The sequence below is a fragment of the Rattus norvegicus genome, chromosome 3, assembly GCF_036323735.1.
Source record: "Rattus norvegicus strain BN/NHsdMcwi chromosome 3, GRCr8, whole genome shotgun sequence".
NCBI lineage: Eukaryota > Metazoa > Chordata > Mammalia > Rodentia > Muridae > Rattus > Rattus norvegicus.
Window position 1 is genome coordinate 42,763,217 of NC_086021.1, and position 16,360 is coordinate 42,779,576.

General features: G+C 45.7%; 2 protein-coding genes across 9 annotated transcripts in view; one reads left to right on the forward strand and one right to left on the reverse strand.

Moving 5' to 3' along the window:
• The window catches only part of Nek6 (NIMA-related kinase 6), a 72,033-nt gene extending 69,223 nt beyond the window's left edge, over positions 1–2,810 (forward strand). For 6 of the 8 annotated variants that reach the window (XM_006234100.3, XM_039105336.2, XM_039105335.2 and 3 more), the window contains exon 10: positions 1,451–2,769. In XM_006234100.3, the coding sequence (XP_006234162.1) occupies positions 1,451–1,561 (111 nt within the window). In that variant the 3' untranslated portion in view covers positions 1,562–2,769. Of the gene's footprint in view, positions 1–1,450 lie in introns of all 8 variants that reach the window. The other 2 variants (NM_182953.2, NM_001277232.1) reach the window with 1 other exon arrangement.
• A 1,473-nt stretch (positions 2,811–4,283) lies between these two features.
• Positions 4,284–16,360, reverse strand: part of Psmb7 (proteasome 20S subunit beta 7) — a 59,971-nt gene continuing 47,894 nt past the window's right edge. Inside the window, exons 7-8 of the mRNA NM_053532.1 lie at positions 6,797–6,948; positions 4,284–4,526 (exon numbers count right to left, since the gene is read on the reverse strand). Coding sequence (NP_445984.1) covers positions 4,415–4,526; positions 6,797–6,948 — 264 coding nt within the window. The 3' untranslated portion in view covers positions 4,284–4,414. The remainder of the gene's footprint in view (positions 4,527–6,796; positions 6,949–16,360) is intronic.

Genomic DNA, 16,360 nt, shown 5'->3' on the forward strand with positions numbered 1-16,360 from the left:
GCCCCCTGGCCTCACCCATGCAGATGGCCACCCCTGAGGTGGGAAGGACACAGGAAAAAGAGAATTGTACATCACCCCTCTCTTCCATCAGCTCCAGTGGCTGGAGGAGTTCTCACTAGCCATTCGGGAAAGTATCTGTGGTCTGAAGAACAAGCGGGCAGGAAAAAAAAATGGGTTACTTTCTTCACAAAGTTTGTTGTGCACTAGCTTGTTCCTTTCCTTGTTTACTCTAGAATTTCTGCACTACTAGAAGACATGGGACTTTGGCTCTAATCAGTTCTGCACTCCTGTGCTAGTCTGCCAATGGGTACCACTCACCCCACTTCAGTTGCAAGGCAGAAATGAAGACCCCCAGAGCCCTTAGCTTTAATTTCCTAAGGCAACCATTCCATCTCACTAGATATGTGCCTGGCAGGCAGCAGCTCCAGATTCTGCTACTTAGCACAGGGTCTGTCCCTAAACATACCCTACTTTTAAAGTTATCATCATGCTGTATTATTTTGTTATTTTTTGTTGTTTCTCTTTTGGATTGCTTCTAAGTGATTGCAGGGCAGACTTCATCTTGACCTAGCTTTCAAATTTTCACCTGATGGGTCAACCATGGTTCCCTTCCAAAACAGCTTCAGGGATCACTGTCTGTAGTTGATCTTGTACTCCAGATAAGTTGCATATATCATCGTCATCAGCTCATGGATTCCTAGTGTTTTACACAGCAATGAATGGGATCACAAAATGGGCCAGTTAAAGCAGCTCAGTGCTTCAGAAGTTCAGGACTGACCCCCTGAGCCTGAAGTGGATGCTGCAGCCCCAGGGCCTCTGGAACACGCCTGGGCCCTCCTCAGACTCTTTCCTGAGTCCCTAGGACTCTCTGGTCCAGGACTTCCACCTCTCATATTTGCTAGTGACCAACAGCACCCCCAGCAGTAGGCACTGAGATAGAAAATGTTGCAGCCAGCCCAGTGGTGCATGTTTAAGACCCGGGCTTTTTAAGGTCATTATTTTAATTACCATTAAAATAACTAGCACTCTGGCTATCAGAACTAAAGGGATCAGAGGCTTAAGGTGCCCCTCCCCCACCCTGGCGGGCAAAGCCTTCAGTGTCTGGATAATTAAAAGCGTGTCTTTCATGAGCACAATGAAGAGGCCAGGGGGTGTGCAGACTGCAGCCTTGCTGCATGTTAATGCATTTATTATGATCAATAAGCCCTTTCCTTGAGTTTTCTCTGGTTTGGGCTTTGTGTGACTGACAGCGGACATACATGTGCACAGTTGAAAACTGAAGGTTATTTGAGGGTAAAATTCTCAGGGTCTCAAAGCATCACCTTTGGAACCAGATAGGCCTATGCACGTGTGGGATCTGTGTGACCATGTAACTTACCCTGAAAAGTACTGTTCACTTGAAACCATCTGCAGTGCACTGTAAGACTAACAGAATGGTCTTTCCTTGCAGCTTCGGGAACTGGTCAGCATGTGCATCTACCCCGACCCTAACCACCGACCTGACATTGAGTATGTGCACCAGGTGGCTAAACAGATGCACGTCTGGACATCCAGCACCTGAATGCCACACCTCAGCAAAGCCAAACGCCACGTGTCTTACTTGAGTCCTCTCCCCAAGTGGTACCTGGAAGCCCCCACAGCCAAGACCAGAGGACTCTCAGCTGCCTCCCAAAGGTGGCTACCTCTGCCACTGAGCTGAAGGCAGCTGGGTTATGGTCAAACTCCAGAGTCCTTTCTTTGAACTGCTGCAGACAATCTGAGCTGGGCTTTAGTGGGGGAGGGGCTTGGCAGTCATCAAAAGCCCTGTGCCTACTGAAATGTGAACCTCTGCCTGGCTGCCCCAGACCTGTCCAGGCCCACACTGTCAGGAGACCTGAAGGGAGCTGGGTGACTGGTGTGGGCAAGACTCTGTTGGTTTAGTTCTTAGTTCCTTCCTATACAATCAGACTGAGTGCTTCATTTACTCTCTTGTAAAGGGATACAATGAAAATAATGGTTTAGAGTAGGGATTTCGCTAGTATTTTCTCTGCATTTGCTAATTTGATGAATGACAGTGAGGAGGAGCACCTAGCACCCGGCATTTCGGCGTAAGTGGCGTCTGGGAGACAGGAGGGTTCTCATGATCTTCTGATCCCTGCCTTGTACCATCCTCACCTGCTGGAACGCTATGGCTCACTTCAGGACAGTCCACGGCACTTCATCCACCAGGAAGACAGCAAGAAAATGCCAAAAACTTTGCTCTCACACTGTTCTTTTCAAATTCTGGTTCTGTATCTTCCTAGTGACCTGGGCAAGGTGTTGGTCTTTCTGGGCCTTCGTTTCCTCATCTGCAAATGGGACTAATAAGGTATCTATCTTCCAGGTGGCTGACAGGATTTAAACAAAAGATGTTATTCAGCTGGGCCAGTTTAAGCATGTTATCCCAGCACTTGAGAGGTAGAGGCAGGAGGATCAAGAATCCAAGGTTGCCCTGAGCAATACAGGAAGTTTGAAACAGGAATGAACTACATAAATAAGACCCTGTCTCAAAAATAAACCAACCAACAAAAGCCAAACCAACAGAGATGCAGATCAGCCAGCAGTGGCAGGTGATCCAAAAATATGGCCTGTCACCCCTTCAGAAAATTCAAGTCATGGACCATTCGTGTCAAGAATTAAAATATAATTGTATTATGTGCAGGAAAAGCAGAAATATGTTCACTTACTTTTTATTCCCAACAGGATTAACTGTGAAGACTAACTTATAAATGTGAATTTAAGGAAACTGAAGTGTTGGAGGAAACAGTCTGAATTTTGTTCTTCTATGCTAGTGGTTCTCAATGTGTGTATCGAGATACCCTTGACAAACCTGTCTCCAAAAGTATGCACATAACGATTCATAACAGTAGCAACATTACAGTTAGGAGGTAGCAGTGAGAACAATTTTATGGCTGTGAGTTACCATAACACGAGGAACTGTATTAAAGGGTCGCAGCATTGGGAAGATTGAGAAGCACTCGTTTATGCAATATTCAAGAAGTAACCGCTTGGTGACAGGCCTGTGCTCCTGTGTCTTGGAACTTTCAGGCTAGCCACTGCCCTCTGAGCAGGCCTATACTCCAGATGCAGCCTCCACTCAGACCAAACTCCCCATATTTTAGACAGAACGGGGTCCCTGACTCCATGTCAGTGCTGTCTCGGACTGCAGACCAAACCCAGCACACAGCAGCAGCACAACTTCTTGAGGTGCCTTTAGAAACAACCTGTGAGGCCCCAACAGTCCAAGTAACACCAGGCTATGTTTAAGTTCCCCAAATAATTCTGACACTCATCAGCCAAGCTGCTGCCCTCAATAAATACACTGTACCCTTTCGAGCAGTTTGCACAAGGGAATCTGCACTCCAGTGTCCAGCCCCAGAATACTCACTCTGGGGAAGGATCAAAGTCACTGCTTCCTACCCAGTACTAACTCCTCAAAGTTTTCCTAACTCTTTCCCCCCCCCCCTTTTTTTTTCTTCCGGAGCTGGGGACTGAACCCAGGGCCTTGCTCTTGCTAGGCAAGCGCTCTACCACTGAGCTAAATCCCCAACCCCTTCCTAACTCTTTGTAAGAACTGTTTCTGTTCTGTCTGTGGTACGAGTAGCCTCTGCAAACCAAAGAACTTAATTTCAGCACTCCGCCCACTGTCCATACCCAAGAGAACCATCTGTCTAATAAAATGGCCCTTGGGATGTGCACAGTCTCCACCAATCACTATCTAGAGAAGCAATGCAATGCTATATCCAATTACTGCACAACAGCAAACATCAAGCACTCCTTTGGCTATCATGAGAATGGCTAGAGTGCAGCCCACCAGTTTCACACAGCCATGCCAAAGCCAAGTGTCCATCTGTCTTTTTCTAGACCTGAACATGGTCTAAGAATTCAAACTGAAGATCTCTGTCCTCTGTGTGAGGGGTGGGGGTGTACTAGGGATGCAAACTTGGAGTCTTGTGTATGCAGGGAAGCCACCCACGGGGCCTGAGACTCCCTTGCCAGTGCTTTCTAAGGCATAGGCTGCCATACATTGATTCACCCTGTCAGGACCGATGCCTGGGGTTACCCCCAAGTGAAGGTGAAGTAAACAAGCACAGGCCCTGTCATAGACCTGTAGAACCAAAGAACCCAATCTGGTTTCTGGCCACAAAGAACTAATCGGTTTCAGAGGGCCACACCGCTAACACCCCAATACCCCAGAAAGATCTGGTACATAGAAAGGAAAGTCAGGTCAGTAGTCCCACCGTCCCCACATTACAGCCACTCACTAAGTTTTCTGGTTTGTTTTAATTGAGCAATAGCCAAATGCATGTTTTCTGATTGGGGTAGAGTGGGGTGGGGCAGGGGTGGCATGTACACCGAGTCACCCAGAGAGCTATCCAACTGCCCGCAGCACCATTCACGAAGTGTCCATTGTCTGAACAATCTCTTCTAGCACCTCGAGCTCCAGAGGGGTGACTTTCTCCGTGAGGACAGCGGTAGTGCCTTTCTCACACCTGTACCGGCCAAACCTAATGAGGAAAATAAAAGCAATCAGACTTCTGCTCAAGTGCCTAACTGAGGTCAGGACAAAGACATTCTGGCCAGACAGCAACAGGCGTGACTGGAGTCCTGACTCTGGGGACTCCACCTCTGTGGCTTCAGGGAGTCCTTCACTTCCAAATGCTACAAATGGTACACCTGAAAGGGGTGTGTGTAGGCTGGTGAGTGTCAGACAACACTTAGGAGATAATAGAAAAAGCACTGGTTTCCAATTTTCCTTCCACACCCCAGCAGAACTTAAAAGCTATTTGGTCATGTGACTTGAGGTTTCCACTTCCTTAAAACTCACATCCTATGTATCAAATGTGAGTGATGTAATCCAGCCTTCTGCCCCACAACTCTAGAAGCAACAGCAATACCACATAGCCCCCAGCCATGCTCCACGCTCCTCACTTCAGACAGCACTCAAGATCAACTGTCCCTGCAGGGCACCACTAGGACATACCCACCTGACCTGCCTCCTTGGGGCAGGTCTCTGAGCACAAGGTGCTCACCCTGATCCACGTGTACTCTCCTAACTCTCCAGTCCTGAGCCTGGCAAAATGCAGAGCCAGACAGCTGCTCCTCTGTCCCAACCCTCTGGAGTGACAGTTCCATCAACCTTACATCCAACCAATGACCATATGCTCTTAAAACATTTGTCCCTTCAAAAAGGCTCTTGAGCTCCAACAGGAAGCAGAAAGAGGGTACATGACAGTGCAGGTGGACTTTAGGAGAAGGTACGCTTTTTCAAAATACATCTGTCCTCATTCCCTTAAGGTTTAAAAACGTCTCTTGGACCCCACCTTGCTGGGTCACTGGCAGTTAAGTGTTGCCTTGAGATAACAGCTCAAGAGGCTGACTCATTTGACCTTTACCTTGTCTGTGGGGGAGTGGACACAGAGCCCTTGTGCCTTTTGGGTAAGGCTTGTCTTAGCAGCTTGCAGGGCAGCAGCCAGGTCCATGATGATGATAGGCATGGAACAACTGCCAAGCCTTTGCCCCTCACCTGCTGTTCTTTCCAGAAAAGGTTCCCTCATCCAGGCAGCATTCTCTGAACCACTAAGTAGTCTAAAGGACAGTGGGGTTCTAGAGTGTGTGTAGCATGTGTACCACTCCAAGGCAGATTATTACACACCTACTATGTTTAGCCCCTCCTCTTCCTTGTCACCTTGTTGGGTCCATCCCCACCCCAAAGGCTAGGAATGGAACCCAGAGTCTCCCACATTCTAGGCAAGTGTTCTGCCACAAAAACTACACCCTTGGCTCTGTGGTGCTACCCTTAGCACAGAGGTTCCTTTTGTAGCCACCCACTTTTCAAGGGTGGCTTTGAGAACTCTCTGCCTGGGTGACTATCATTCAGGCCACATGGAACCGAGGCTCTCCCCGGGTCTCTCCCAAAGGATCAGCATCCTTCAAATGGAAGCTGCTTCCCCAAACCAGCCCTATATCTTAAAGGCAGGTGCCCTTTTCCAGCTGTATCATTTCAAATACAGGACTGATACAGAGCCATCATGCCAGCCAGTGGCCATGCGGTCACCAACCCAGAGCTGTCTGACACTAAGGTTCCACAATGAAGAACTGCTAGCAGTGAAGACCCAACCTTTCTTATGAATCTAGAACTAGGGACCCTTGGTGGGTGGAGAAGCAAGCCTTCCAGAGGTCCCATGCTACAAACCAGAGCCCAGAGTGCTCAAGTAGCTGCAACTGTCAATTAATGAGCTACAGCTGCATGCAAACCTAGACCATCACCTCACAGCTCAGATCCTGGCTTGCACCAGTGAGGTGAAGCACCCATGGATGTAGGCCATGGTTTCAGTGGCATAAACAACACCGGTACATACCATGGCCACAGTTCAGAGGTTTATAGCCACCAGATCAGAACTTTTAGGGTGTGTTGGGCCAGTCTGAAGAAAAGCTGTGGGCTGGCTATCATGAAACCTAAACACTACACAAGATTCCATACAGGGCTTAAGATGCTGAAAAAACCACAGGGTGTGGGGCAGGGTCTCAACTCAGCCTAAAGTTCTCTCTTGGACCCATTCCACCTCTCCTGCCAACGCATGACACATGAAGACACTTCTCAATGTCTGACCACCACTGAGATCATAAAGTAGCCCTGACTCAAAGGACTACTGTATAAGTTACTTTGGAATACTTGGCTTTTCTCAGTGTGGTAAAACATCCAGAGAGCCCAATACAGGTGGCATGGAGATGCCAAAGGTGACAAGACAAGAAAAATGGTATCCCTTTCACTTACCTGGTCCCTTTCTTGTTGGGCACTGAGTATGGACGGAGAAAGTCCAGCTTGCTCTTGCTGATAACACACAGATCAATGTTGCTTCCAGACCCCAAGTCATTAAAGATGCCAGCTGCAATAGCTTCACTCACTAGCTTCTTGGCTTCTTCCTCCTGAGAAAGCAAAAGGCATCCATCATAAGTTATGCCGATGGAGAATGGTGGGGTACTCAGCACACCTAATAGTTCACAGGTCTGTTTGTTAATGGGTGGTGCTTAAAACCTCCCTCAAGCTGGGCAGAGGAGGCACTTACCTTTAATCTCAGCAACTGGGAGGCAGAGGCAGATGTATCTCTGAGTTCCAGGACAGCCGGGGCTACACAGAGAAGTGCTGTCTTAAACACCACCTCCACCTCCCTAGAACTCCAATGGCTTGCCTAAAGCTCCTCAGGTGGTAAGTAGGGGCCTGGAGGTCTCAAACCCTTCATACCCATGCCCTTTCTTCCCTACAGAGTCTTCCATTGTATGAAGACTCAGTAAGTTCTTCTCCTAAGGCCTGGGCAGTAATATTTTAGGTTTCAGCGCACACTCATTGTCTGTTAAAGTATTCAACGCCAACACCTAGCATATAGCAGCCACAAACTATGCATAAACAGGGTGATTCGGCTAGATTTGTCTCCTGGACTTAGTTTGCTAAATGATCAAAATATCTTAACATTGACCCCAGGATAGAATCCCCCCATTCAATAATGGGGAAAGACAAAGCTGAAGTTTATGAAATCAAGGAGTAAGGTGAACAGATACCAAAAAATAAGTAAGAAGTAAAAAAAGAAAAAAGGAAAAACAAAACAAAAACTATGAAAACCAACTTCTTGGTAACATAATAGACAAAATCAGCACTATGAGGCTGAGACAAACTGGTAAGAAAACACAATCATAATTCTGGGGAAATGTGGCAGAGTCAAACTCGAGACCACTTGCCCTCACAGAATTTGTCTCTACCCAACCTATGAGCCTACAGGTTTATTAAAGTGACTTACTATTTTTCTCCAAAATTTCCCCATAATTTATTTAGTTGAAGTAGCCATCATATGCCAAGGGAGACACTAGGACCACAGATAGAGGTCCCAGAACTTCATCCTCTTGGAATTTTAAGAGTTCACTGGGAGCATCAGTCCCATGTGACAGTTTCAAGGCATGTCAAGGGTCAAAGGCTGAATAGGAGAGACAATAATGGCTGCCTCAGCAAAGCTTCAAAGAGAGTGGGAGGCAGACTGTAAACAAAGGCATCCAGGAAACAAGAGCAATGCAGGCAGCAAGGCAGAATGTGGGCCTACCAATCTGAAATCCTTTATGAAACAAGGGCGAAACAGAGCCAGCCTCTCCTAGCATGTGCTGCAGCTGTTCCCAACAGTACAAGGACACAGACACTAGAGCCCAACGAAACTCGCATCTCAGTAACACCACACTCAACTTCAAGCCCCACTCCCAGACTGCCCCAAATTTAGTCTAAGAACCTTGATGGGCAGATTCAAGGCTTCAAGTAGTGAGAAAATCTGAGCCAGGCTTGAATACTAGTGACAGGAGTGCCCTCTACAGACCCAGAAGAGGAGAGAGACAGCTCCACAAGAGTGGGAAGGGAAGGATCTTTACCAAACCAGCAGTCAGAAACCTTTGTGAGAGCAGTGAGGCAAGTTATTGTCATGTGCATCTGCACAGCTGTGAGAATTCACCTCACAGGATCATTTAATCAGGAACGTCTGTTTCTGACCAGTCCCACAAAAGCCTTACAAGAAACGAGAAAACGTGGTAAACAAGAAATGGTAGTGGATGGAGACTGCTCCCACATAGAAAGCAAAAGCCAATCACTGGCTTAACAAATGCAGCCTCATTCCAACTCTGTGTATTAACCAACCTTAGATGTGCATGTGCACGCACGCTGGGAGGGCCCTGCTTGCTCCCCTGCTCCGGGCTTCTGTCTCTTCCCCCCCTTCTCTTTTCTCCACTTCACTACCGCCTTTCTTTGTCTGTTCTTATCCCCTTAGCTAGTGCTCTGAGCAAGGCAAATGGGACAGAAAAAATACACAACAGGCAGCATTTAGCACCACAGACCTCAATTCCCAAGGGAGGATGACGCTGAGGGCATGGAAATATATGAACTGTTGTTTCACGTGCCTGTCCAGTCTGTATTTATTCACCTGGGCAGGAGGAGCGACAGAGTGCAGGTGATTCTTCCTCTGCTCTGTAAACATTTGGACATGGGAGTAAATCCTGGCAAAAGCCCATTTCAGAAATACAAAAATTCCAAATGTATTATGCATAATTTGATCCACTTGTATACAGATGTGTAAAGACTTTTACAAATTGAGGAAACATATAAAGCTTCTTCACCAATTGTAGAGAAGATGACTCTTTAAGGAATCCTCCCCCTTGACACATACCCCGCCCCACCATCATGAAATGGAAAACTTCACATTAAGTGAGTTCCTATCATAAGGTGTTAAAATACTGAACCAGGCACAAGGATAACCACTATCCAGTTTTACAACAATCCCCTAACATCTTCTGCGGCTCATACTAATCAGAATGTTTGGCTGAGGGGGAGCCAAGGTCACACAGCTAGCAAACAGTAAATAGTAAAACAGGTTTGTGGTAGCCTCAAACCATATCAGCTAAGAAGTAACCTTCTTAGGCTCTGGGCTCTTCACTAATCGGGGACACCAAGGCTGTGTCCCTATGAGCCTTAACACCTAGGTTAAGTTTAAGGATGGTGGCTGGGGCTTGGCAGTCATCTCTATTACAGAACAGGAGAGCTGTGTACTTCCCCCAACACCCACAGATTATCTGATGAGGGCCTCTCTACTTTCCACAAGATGGAGTACTGTTCCCACAATGTCCCCTCAAGAATCAATATGAAGATGAAGGTCTTAGCTAGGCAGTGCCAAACCTTCAGGAGACAGAGGCAGACAAATCTCTAAGTTCAACTTTGGTCTACAGAGCAAGTTCCTGGATAGCCAGAGCCACACTAAGAAACCCTGTCTCAAAATGAAATAAAACATGAGATGGTTTGGAAAGTATCATCCTGAGTTAGGTAACCCAATCACAGAAAAGCACACATGGTATGCACTTATTGATAAGTGGATATTAGCCCAAATGCTCGAATTACCCTAGATGCACAGAACACATGAAACTCAAGGACGACCAAAATGCAGATGCTTCACTCCTTCTTTAAAAGGGAAACAAGAATACCCTTGGCAGGGAATAGGGAGGCAAAGTTTAGAACAGAGGCAGAAGGAACACCCATTCAGAGCCTGCCCCACATGTGGTCCATACATATACAGCCACCAAACTAGACAAGATGGATGAAGCAAAGAAGTGCAGGCTGACAAGAACCGGATGTAGATCTCTCCCGAGAGACACAACCAGAACATGGCAAATACATAGGTGAATGCCAGCAGCAAACCACTGAACTGAGAATGGGACCCCTGTTGAAGAAATCAGAGAAAGGACTGAAAGAGCTGAAGGGGCTTGAGACCCCATATGAACAACAATGCCAACCAACCAGAGCTTCCAGGGACTAAGCCACTACCCAAAGACTATACATGGACTGTCCCTGGACTCTGACCTCATAGGTAGCAATGAATAGCCTAGTAAGAGCACCAGTGGAAGGGGAAGCCCTTGGTCCTGCCAAGACTGAACCCCCAGTGAAGGTGATTCTTTCGGGGAGGGCAGTAATGGGGGGAGGATGGGGAGGGGAACACCCATATAGAAGGGGAGGGGGAGGGACTAGGGGGACGTTGGCCTGGAAACCGGGAAAGGAAATAACAATCGAAATGTAAATAAGAAATACCCAATCTAATAAAGATGGGGGGGAAAGGGAAGGAAAAAAAAAAAGATGAGATGGTCTACTTCATCTTCTTCTCACCACCAAACTCTCTCAAAGCACAAGAAAGTTGAAAATGGCTGCTGTCTACCCATTACTTACATAGTACTTTCAAGAAATATTTTCAGAGACCTGTTTGAGGAACTGCTTTATATGTAAATGTTGTCCTTGAACATGGTACTTTACAAATAGATTTCCAGGTACAGATGTATCTATATTACTAGGCATCTTCTCTAGAGTAAAATTTCACAACTAAATAACTTGCTTTTAATATGTGCTACCATTCTTTTAGAAAATTATCAAAAAACTTTCAGAGAGGTAGAGAAAACACCATGTTTTATCATCTTTGGCCCACAGAATATTCTGAAAACATGTTTCTTCCTCTAGGATTCATTCTTTCTAGCACTGTGTACACCTCACTTTTCTGGAAGATCTGAGGTGACCTGGGTCCTGAGCAACATCTGCCTGGGACAGGTGCTGCTTAGGGGGCTCTGACCTAGCCCTGCAGACCCTGCACCCCCAGATGGCCTACCCCAGGTGCTCTGTTCTCCCCCTACTGCGCTGGCATCCTTCTCCAACCGGCCAGCTGCTCATGGATTTACACTGCTTATCTCAAGGGAACTTAGAGATTTAGTGTTAGAGCAGCAGGGTACATCCCAGCTACTAGAAAAATAGCCCCTCAGGACAAGAGCAGCTTCGAATCATTCAGGCAGAAGTCCACCATGGCCCTGATGACAGAAAAACCTGAGGGTCTCTGGTTCAAGGTCATCTGGCAGTGTGAAAGCAGGCAGGCAGAACTGCATCTTCAGACTCCTACTTCCTGCTGTATAGCTGGGAGCAAGTAGCCACTTCTCTGAGATGTCTCCCTTCTCTGTAATAAAATAGTAAATTCTACCTCGTAGGTTTGCTGCACAAAGTAAAAATCAAATACAGAAAGTACCTACTACAGTGACTGGTACACGGCAAATGCTTAAAGGTAGGCAGCTTATTTGATAAAGCAAGCCAGGAGACAGTCCACCTTTCAACAGCGGCTGCAGGTACCAAACTTCATGCTTGGAAAAGGTGGTCCAGACAAACTTGCTGACAAACCTTCACCCAATGCCATGGAGAAGTCCCTGTAATAATTAATCCAAGCAAACCACACTCCCTAAAAGTTCAGAGAATATAAAAGGAGCACTTCCTGCTTTATGGCTACAAAGACCAAACTAACTGGGAATATCAGTCCCCCGGGCCACCCTGCTTCTTAAATGAGATTACAATAAGAGTGATGTACTGTACTCCAAGTCAGCTGTGACAAGCAGCACTTTATAGAGCTATCTGTTTGTCTCCATCACTGCACCGCACAATGTGTCCCTGGACTCCAATGTGCAGCTCCATTTACCGCTACATGACAAATGGGCAGCACTTGTAAAAGGCACAAAGAGGTCCACGTCGGCCATGTAATGGTCACCACAGCTGTACCCGAGTGCTTGAGGGGACAAAACAGACCCCCAAGTTCATTAAACTGACCAGTAATGGATCTTTCAAAAAGTGCCTTAGGAATCGTACAGAAAAGGCTAAAATAAATAACTCAGCATGGAAGGCTAATCTGAAACGGTGTTTGATAAATTATTTATACCACAGGCGATTGTCTGCATTTAATATTGGAGCTACTAGTAGCATCTTTAAAAGATGATTTATGTGTTGTAACGCTATTAAACTTTATATTGGCCCACTGCTAGCTATAAAGTCTGCTGAGATTTAGAGAATGAGTTTTAAACTGTCACTGCAACATCATAGGAGATGGAGACTGTATTAAATCTTTACTTTAAACCTGTTATCTAGAGAGTTGTGTTTTGTAGACACTCACAAACTGATAGATTACCTCAGCACCGCTACGGTATGGGTCCAAAGAGCACTGCAGAGAAACTTCTCCACGTTATCCCATCTATAGCTGCAATCCAATTCCTCTTCTCACTATAGTGATTTTCAGATCAGCAATGTCACCAGAGTACAATGTAGGTCTGCCAGCCAATGGGCACCCCGCACAGTTCAGCCTCAAATTAATCGTGTGTGTGTGTGTGTGTGTGTTTGTGTGTTCATTCGTGTGTGTAGCCAATCATTTGAGACAATACATTTGTAACTAAAAATTTTAGAATTAAAAAGAAACAGAGCTGATCATTTGCAGAAAAATACCCTCTGGTAAGCAGCTAGATTGAAAGGGGTGGGAAGGGGATAAAGGGCGGGCAGAGCTCTATCTACTGTTTGTTTTACTGGCTGGGAACAGGATATGTCAATGTGTGCATGGGGAAACCACAGGGTGATGCTGGTATCTTCCTCAACTGCTCTCCACACTTTTTAAAATATCTATTTATTTATTTATACATACATTGGTGTTTTGCCTGTGTGCTTGTCTGTATGAGGGCACTGGATCTTGGAGTTGCAGACAGCTATGAGCCAGCCATCTCTCCAGCCCATTTTTTTTTTTTTAAGATAGGTTTACTTACTGACTGGCTACACTGGGTCAGCCAGCCCCAGGGAACCTGCCTGTCTTAGTGGACCCACTGCACTCAGTCCTCAAGCTTCTTCAGTGTCCAAGAACTTTACCTTCTGAGCCCTTAGTTCAACTCCTATTGTTTCACAGCATCACAGGAGCATCCCTTTGCCTTCTACCAGAAACTGGAGAAGTTGGTTCTCCTCCTTGGTTTCCTCTGATAAGGATGTGAGATAGCATGGTACTCTAATTCTCGCATAGATTCTATTCCTTTTTCTATCTGCTACTGATCTACATTTACTCTCATTAATTGCCAAAATTTTGCTCCTTTACTGACAACATATAGTTAACTCCTTAGAACCAAGTATGAGATGGCTGGGCAGATGCTAGTCACAGGATTCAAATTTCAGTAAGGAGAGATGGGATCAAGAGACCTCCTCAATTATATGGCTACCACAGATTATAGAAATGGCTGAGCATAGTGTGAATGTTTTAGTCCTAGTACTCCTGAGGCAAATGTAGAACATCATGAGTTCCAGGATAGTGAGGATATACATCTCATAGAGAGAGGGGAGGGAAAGAGGGAGGTAAGGTATCAGAATTTAGTTTATTAAAATAATCCAAATTAATCTTAGAAAGCTTATATAACCTTTCTTTGATTTGGAACAGCCTGCTGTTCTGTACTGGAGGTGGGGATCAGTGTCTGACTGCCTATTGAACAGAGGCCCTGAACCCTACCAACCTTAGCACCATCACCAAGTATACAACACATATGCACAAGCAGTAATATATTCTACTACTCAGATGATCTGAAGCAGAGCAGGTTAAGTCTGGGTGTGTGATTCAAGTTTAGATTCCATAAAGAGAAAACCACACTTCTGCACCACACACCTTTTCCATTTGTATCCTAGGATGTCAGTGTGCAACATGTACAGCAATAAATTAAGGAACAATCTCAACTTCAAACACACACACAGCTTTGTGAGACTCAAAGATGAAGCCACAGGACAGGCCAACAGCAAAGTGAGAAATTCCAAAATTACACCAGTCTCAACTGGAGACCAGTCAAGGACAATTAACAGCAAGGAAGAAAAGGGCTCGAACATGTTATTTTGTAGGGACTTGCTAGTACAATGAAGTCTTAACTATGCCATTGATGAGGCCTAAAATTTAATTGCTGGTAGGTGAATAAAACGTAAAGCATTCAAAGGAGTATTTAAAACAGCCCCTCCCCCAGCAGTAGGCTTTCTACACAAATCTGATACAGCCCATGTGTAGCCACATCCTTTTTAGTGGAAACACTAATTTGTTTTTTAGATTGGGGTGGGTAGCAAAGTAAAGACATCCAAATTCTGGGTCTGGCTTGAGCTCTGGAGTAAAAGGCCTGCCTGTGAACACCTGGGAATCACAACGTGGAAGGGAATCGCAACCGTGCCTTTAAAGTCAACAGCGAGCCAGGTACTTCAGCTGATACCTGTGATCTAAGCCCACACTGCAGGAGCATGATTACGTTCAAGGTTGGCCTGGGCTCAGGGAAAACCTCATCTCAAAAAAACAAAACTTAAGAGGGCTAAAGAGATGGCTCAGTGGTTAAGAGTGATTGCTACTCTTGCAAATTACCTGACTTCAATTCCTAGCACCCATGCCAGGTAGCCTGTAACTCTAGCTCCAGGGGATCTAATGGCTTAGGCATCGGTCATTACCTGCACTCATGTGCAAATACATACCCACATAACATTTAAAATAAACCTTTACAAAAACTTAAATAGGTAAGTCTTTAAGCAAGGTGGAATGTGTCTTTATAATTGCAGTGGTGAAAGCTATTCTCTTGGGACAGAGTGGGCCACCTGTGGGTACAAGAGTGCACCAGTTATGTGGGTGATACAAGTCATCAGGGAAAGCTTGTGGTGAGTGCAGGAGAGATTTTAAGGGTTCTTAGCAAGGATGGGAAGGCCCAATTGGGCAACACAGTCACAGTGGGCCAGAAAACAAAAATGAAGCTCTGGATAGCCCGATCACTCTCTGAGCTGTAGCTTGAAAGAATGCAGACAGTGCCTCAGCCAAGAGCTATAAGGAAGAATAAAAAGACAGGAATGCCCTAGGTGTATATGTTTACAAATCTATTGGTGAGTTCTAGGGTAGAAGAATAAACTGTGGAGAATTGCTGTGCTAGACATGGTGCATGCTTACCCAGCCGTCCTCTGCTTCTGCAGGTGAGGACACAGGGATGTACACAAAGCTTGGCTGATGCTCCTTGAGGCACTCAGTTATGTGTGAAAAGAGCCAAGAACGTGTGCCAAACTAGTGCCTGGCACCACCAAAGTCTCTCTCCCTATCCTACCATTAGGAAAACTGGTGGCGGGCAAGTGGTTTCTCTGTAATCTGTGAAAGTGAATGGAAAGAAAAATACCTACGCTTCCAGAGGGAAAAGGACCAAAAGACATGAGAACATATTGCTTTCCACAAGGAGAGGAAATCAGTGTTCACAGCACAGTGTACACAAATATACATTTCCAAGGCTGCATTGAATCAAATGTAAGAAGAGAAAAGGACAAAGCCTAGATTTAAAAAGAATATGAGAGGGGCTGGAAAGATGGCTCAGCAGTTAAGAGCACTGACTGCTCTTTCAGAGATCCTGAGTTCTAATCTCAGCAACCACATGGTGGCTCACAACCATCTGTAATGAGATCTGATGCCCTCTTCTGGTGTGTCTAAAGAGAGCTACAGTGTACTTATATATAATAAATAAACAAACATATCTTTAAAAAATATATACCCAGAAATTCTCAAAATCTATTATCTCTCTCTGGAAATGAAATGGCCAGTTCTAGAGACACACAGAGTTTACGACTGATAATGGGGAAGAAGGTAGGGAGGTTGGACCTTGGGCTGGGGATGCAGTTCAGTCATGGGGTAACTATAGCTTATGTGAAGCCCTAGGTTCAATTCTCAACACAGAGAGGGAAGAAGGCAAAAATGTGCTGGGAAAGGAGACAGAAACAGACAGGAATTTGCACTACAGGGCTCAGCAAAGAGGCAGGCCCCAATCTGTGGCCAAGTAATTGCATATATTCAGAGCCGATGTAGGTGGTGTCCTCTATACCATTTCTGCTTCCATAGCCTAAAGGTCTAGGAATAATGGGCAGAAGAACCAGGGTTGGAGAGTGTATCCTTGTCCTAGGAAACAGTTATGAATAAAGCAAACTCCAAGTGATACAAAATTGTTCACA